Source organism: Convolutriloba macropyga, chromosome 7 (assembly GCF_964194025.1).
Source record: "Convolutriloba macropyga chromosome 7, txConMacr16.3, whole genome shotgun sequence".
In the NCBI taxonomy this organism is placed as follows: domain Eukaryota; kingdom Metazoa; phylum Xenacoelomorpha; order Acoela; family Convolutidae; genus Convolutriloba; species Convolutriloba macropyga.
The window spans coordinates 9,870,539-9,876,771 of NC_134474.1; the positions used below are offsets into that span (position 1 = coordinate 9,870,539).

The 6,233-nt window shown below is 29.8% G+C and overlaps 1 protein-coding gene across 1 annotated transcript in view; it reads right to left on the minus strand.

The window, feature by feature from the left end:
• Nucleotides 1–6,233, minus strand: part of LOC142342594 (voltage-dependent calcium channel subunit alpha-2/delta-4-like) — a 433,960-nt gene continuing 427,727 nt past the window's right edge. The window contains exons 19-21 of the mRNA XM_075393975.1: nt 2,743–2,806; nt 2,269–2,339; nt 1–67 (exon numbers count right to left, since the gene is read on the minus strand). Coding sequence (XP_075250090.1) covers nt 2,756–2,806 — 51 coding nt within the window. The 3' untranslated portion in view covers nt 1–67; nt 2,269–2,339; nt 2,743–2,755. The remainder of the gene's footprint in view (nt 68–2,268; nt 2,340–2,742; nt 2,807–6,233) is intronic.

Genomic DNA, 6,233 nt, shown 5'->3' on the forward strand with positions numbered 1-6,233 from the left:
GGCACTTTTGGTCTGCAGCTCCTCCTTCTCAGAGACACACATACCCTGCATGTCCTTAAGCACCATTCTAAACACAAACAAACAAAAATAACACTATGTAAACAAAGAAAATAAAAAGTGATGGAAAATGCATAAATGAATAAGGAGGCTCGGTTTTGTGTGTTTTTGGCACATATTGTTCCCACCCGAGCTCATCTTTAACTGATTTTTAACTGAAATGTCAACAAATGAACAAATGTTCAAAAATGGATGTTTGAGTTAAAAAATATTGATTTAGACCCAAACTACTAAATGAATTACATAATCCCAGGGTACTAACAAGATCTGCCATTTATAAGACTACTAGAAAAGAAAACAAACAGCAAAATAAGCAAAACAAAAAACATTGTTAACGGCAAAATCTCAAAATCTAAGTTGAAAGTAGTAACAAAGTCAAAATACAATCAGATAAAATCTTAACAAAACAAATCCATCAACATTTTCTTAACTAAATAATTTCAAAGTCATTAGAACCATTAGCTTTCAACTAAGAAGTCCTTGATACATTTACTACCTAGTGAACCAATAGGACATATCTTTGGCTGTAATGAGCCGTAGAACTGGACTACAGAAGCAAAATTATTTAAAAAAACGAACAACTTACGAAAACACAAAGTAAATTGAAGCCATTAAAGTCATCAGCTATTATCTGAATAAATTTTTTTTTCAATGATATTTATGATAATTTCAGTGAAAATTAAACCAGACACGTAAATTGTTTCACTTGGGGCCTCTTTTGAAAATGATTCGGATCTTTTATCAATGCGAAAAAGTTAAAAAAAAAACATGAAAAAGAAACAAAAAATTGACCACTCACAAAATGTTTTTATGAATTCATATTGCGAACAAACAAAACATCAGTTATGACATAATTTCAATAAACAAATCAAAATAGAATTTAGATTACAAGAAGGAAAATGCGATCACTCAATGATGCGAATTCGTTACAAGTTGACGAAAAGAACAAAAAAAAGTAAAAATTTAAAAAAATATAAAATTCTTGAAAACAAATTTTATCATGAACTTTGAAACTATAAGTAATCAACTGACTGCATTTAATATGTTCCTTTACTCCTCAATAGGAAACTACCTAGTCCGATTGGTATTTCGAAAAACCTTTACATAAGGAACAACAAATTCTACATCTATGAAAATAAACTATTTCGATAAAAAAGCGAGAGAAAACTGTCGAAGCCAATGAAAAACAAGCATTTCAGTGAAAACTATTTTTTATGTTCAATAATTATTTTCATCGCCAATCGGATCTTCATTATTGAAATAATTTGAGTCCAGAAAAATTAAAAAAAACATGAACGATTATACAAAAACAACAATTTGTTGTCAGAAAACTCGAAGTATCAAAGAGATTAAAAGATTTCAACAAAAAACACGCTCATTTTTTGCCTCGATGACATGCCAATGAGATCTTTCGTAGACCACAACAATCTGTCATCAATCAAATGAAGAATTATGACAATAAATTTCATTTTTTAGGTAAAATCTAAATTTGTTTTAACTTTTTGATAGAAAGAATCTTATTTTGGGCAAAAAATATGCTAAAAGCGAACCAAATCATGCCCATTATCACGTATTCGCATAACACGTGCAAACACTAAATCTCCTTGAAGAAAAACGAAATTCAAATCATCTTTATCATCACATTCTACGCTTGAAGGACTTTTTAATGATACCACTCATATTTCTCTACGATGAATATATCGATCGGCCAAAATTGATTGAACAGAAAAACCTATTTGAGTATATAGTTCCTTCCCCCACAAGTGGAATCGGTACAATAATTGATATAAAGAATTGAGGTTTAAGCATTAACTCGTGAGGCATTACATTATAAAAATTAAAACTGATAGGTACCTACACCATGAAAACATTATAGACCGCTTTTGCAGATTTACCAAAGTTCTTATTTTACAAATACAATGTTTTAAGGCTAAGTTTTAAAATCTTATAAGATCTAATAAGATTCTAAGAAGCAGTCGAACTGTTATTTGCTGGGAAATAAAAATTGAAAAATCTGGAACAACAAGAAAATGAGCATTCGAAAAAACTTCGTAACTGAAATGTATTCCAGATATTGTTATCTGTTTTTTGTCAAGGTGAGCTGCTTTCTCGCAACTCTTCTCGGGCACTTGACCTTTGGGTTTGTAACTTCTGTGCTAGAAGAATAAAATTCAAGGTTTATATAATATTTCTGTTTGTTTTTATTCTCACCTTTTGTATAAAGTGTGGTTGACCAATGATTCCATCGCATTGCCATCCACTGCTCCGAAGAACTGCGAAATCTGAGCAATAAACAAACAGAACTATAAAGACCAAAAATGAAACACAAATTAATTAGAAATGATCCAAATCAATCTAATAGCTCATCATTGGTATAAATTGGTTCAATCTCTTTTTGAACACAATTTAGTTCGCCACTTGTTTTGATCACTTCTTTTCTCAAACTCTGATTATCCTAATTCTAATCAAATAATTTACGCTGTTGATTTTTTAAAGGAAAATTTTAATGACCAGATTAGCTATTACTAAGTGATAAATAGACTTTGTCGGTAAAAAAACACTCAAAATTTCGCGATTGCTATACTAATTTTTGATAGAAATTGGTTTGCTAATTCTCATTTAGATTTTCAGTGCCATTTTGGTACATTTTACTGGTCGAGATTGACCAAGCAAAGATTGACTTACGTGTGATTTGTTCTCACTCATGATGGACGTAACCATGGTGGTCCAGAATGTAACAGTCTATGTGCTGAAACAAAAATCACATTTCTCAACAAACAACAACCACACTCACCCAACGTTATACACATACAAACACACTCACACTCACGCACACACACACACACACACACACACACAAACACACAAACATATAATATATATATATCTATATATATATATATATATATATATATATATATATATATATATATATATATATATATATATAGATTCAAAAAAAATTTTTCAATTTAACTTGAATTTTTTTGTTTAAAAGTTCCATCAAAAAGCATTTCAAGGTTAATCAATGTCAATTTGTTAACCCAAAGAAATTGACAGTACAAAGAACTTTTCAATAGAGGAACTGACAGTACAAACGGAACGAAATTGGCAAAAACCTTAGAGCTCATTTTTTCATATGACTTCATATATATATATATATATATATATATATAAATATATATACACACATATATATATATATATGCAGATATATATATATATATATATATATATATATATTTATATATAGATATGTATATATGTATTATATATATATATATATATATGTATATATATATATATGTGTGTATTTTCATTGTGCCGACCCCACTTGTGGGGGGAGGAACTATATACTCAAATGGGTATTTTTTTGTTCAGTCAATTTTGGCCGATCGATATATTCGTCGTAGAGAAATGTGAGCTGTATCATTAAAAAGCTGGTCCAGAGTAGAATTCAAAATTAAAAAGATTTTTTTGATTTTCGTTTTTTCGAGGAGTTATCGAGCATTGAAGTTTTGTGTGAACACGCGATATTTGTTCACTTTTAGTTTAATTTTTCTCCAAATTAAAATATTTTCTATAAAAATAGAATTTTAAAATTAAATTTCACGCCAAAAAATGGACCAATTTTTTGTTTCTAACAGACTAAAGACGACAAAAAAGACTAGTTCTGGTCTCATTGGGAAGTTCACTATCAAAAAAAATCGAATTCTATTTGAGAGCACTTTTTTTATAAAACTTTTCTCTTTTTTTGATCTTTTAAGTCACCTAGAGACAAGTCACTTTTTATATCCAAGTTCTGTTAATGAACAAAACTCCTTTACAGTCAAATTAGGCACAATGAACAAAAACATCGTTTTCAAGGAATTGCTCATGTTTTTTTTTGGCTTCGATTCTGAGTTTTCATAACTTTAAATGAAATTTTGTATTTCTTTTTGAGGTTTTACTAATTTTTTTGGAGTCCTATGGCATGGATTCATTGACTAACAGTGCAATATGTTCCTGAAAGAGCATTAAGTGAACATATCTAGCGCTTTGAGGTGACCGCTAATGGCTGTTAAGACTTAAAAATTAATTTTTCGATTTGTTTTGAACATTAAAGAATCAAACTTATTTTCGTGAACTGTAAGTCAGTCCAGGGGTGAAAGCACGATCTTCCTTCCTACTGCAACCAAATTTAACCTAGTTAGCGGTTTTTTCTTCTAACCATTGATTACTTGACTTCAATGACACAAGATTTCGAAAATTTTTTTAAAAAAATTGGGTATTTTCGTATTATTGGTTACTTTTGAAATCTTATCAAATTATCCAAACATTTTACACATTATCCAAATATTATTTAAATCCCATTGGCTTAGAGAGGACGTTCAGTGGATCACAGATAAAGTTTTCAGAGAAAAGCTAATGATTTAATTGGCGTCGACACTTGCTTCTCGCACTTTTTACCGAATTTTGGTTTTTGCCTGTTTTTGTTATTGTTTTCACAGTCATAGGACTTATTGTGATGTCATGTTAATTATCTATGCATAACAAACATCCTTTTCCTCTCACAGCGTTATATCTGAGCGTAGATATTGAGCTCCGTTGAAAGATTTTGAGTTTAATGGCTGTTAACAGTTAAAAATAATTTTTCGAGTTTTTTTTTTTGAATAATAACCAATCCTAAACTTTTTTTCGTGAACTGTTGTTAAATGTCTGTACTAACACAATTCTTTTTTGTTCTACTGCAGCCAAAATTAATCTGGTTAGCGGTTTTATCATCTACCTAATAGTTTTAAAAATTAAATGCCACGAGATTTAGTAATTTTTTTTATTTTCGGGTACTTTATTTTATTTTTTGATACTTTTGAAATCCTATCACATCATCATTCATCTAATGGCCCCATTGTTTTTGGGGATAAAGATCGACAGATCACTGATAAAGTTTTCAGAGAAGAGCTTATGATTTGAATTGCTTCGACATATTGTTCTGGCACTTTTCTACTGAAATTTTGGTTTTTGCCTGTCTCTGTTGTCGTTTTTCATAGTCAATAACGTGTTGTAGGGCCTTATTGGTAAAATATGATCAACAAACAAACCTATTGTCCCATCGAGGCATAATTTAGCGTATTTACTGGCTTGCGATGAGAGCTAATGAAATTAAATGCGTTGATAATACGTAATTTCTCGAAAATTTCGTTGTTCTAATGTATTTGTTAATGTTAATGTTGATTTTTTGAAGTTATATTGATAAATAACAAAAAAATTTAATTGAAAATAGAAGAGTTTTCAGTTAAAGAAATGCCTTTGACATTTTTCTCGCTCATTTTTTTTCTTGAATTTGCTGTTTTTCTTCTTCAGGTGGCCGTAAATTGCTGACAATTCTCATTGAGCATTGAATGCATGAATGCCGAAGCAGTCAGTTTATAGCGAACAGACTTAAGTTTATGATAAACATATTGAAGGTTTTTTCAAAATTTTCTGTTTTTGTTGCTCTTTTTGTCAAATTGCAACTTATTTTCATCAATGAGAGGTCTCATCCAATTTCTTGTATTTCAAGAGATAACATATCTATTGATATTATTTGTCACTGATATTTTGTTTTTTTGGACAATACGCATTTTTCTGAATGTTTATTGAGTTGCCAGTTTTTTGTGTTTCTTTTTCTCTTCTTTCAGAACAATCGCGTAATAACAGATCCCAATGGTTTTCAATTGTGGCGCAAGTAAACTTATTCAAACTCTCAGTTTAAATTCTTCAGCTGAATCAGTAGAATCGAATAATTGAATTAAAAAATACATATCATTCAGATGATAGCTAATGACTTTAATGGTAGCAATAGCCTGTGTTTTCGAAAATTGTTTGTAATTATTTGAGTTTCTCTTTAGTTCGCTTCTATGGCTTTGTCTAACCAAAGACAGTTCCTCTTGGTTTTGTAATGAGTTTTTAGTAATTTATTCAAGATTTTTTAGTTAAAAGCTAATGATTTTTAAGATTTTTGAAATTTTTTGGTGTAAAAATATTGATTAGTTTTTAAGTTTTGCCTCACTGTTCGTTCTTTTTGTCGACCTGTTACCCTGTCTCATTAAAAAACTTTCCATCTGCTGTAATGTTAGAAAAAAGTAAATTTGTGTAGTTAAGGTTTTATCTGACTGCACTTTGACGTTGTTATTAGGTGCTTTTTTGTTTAGATA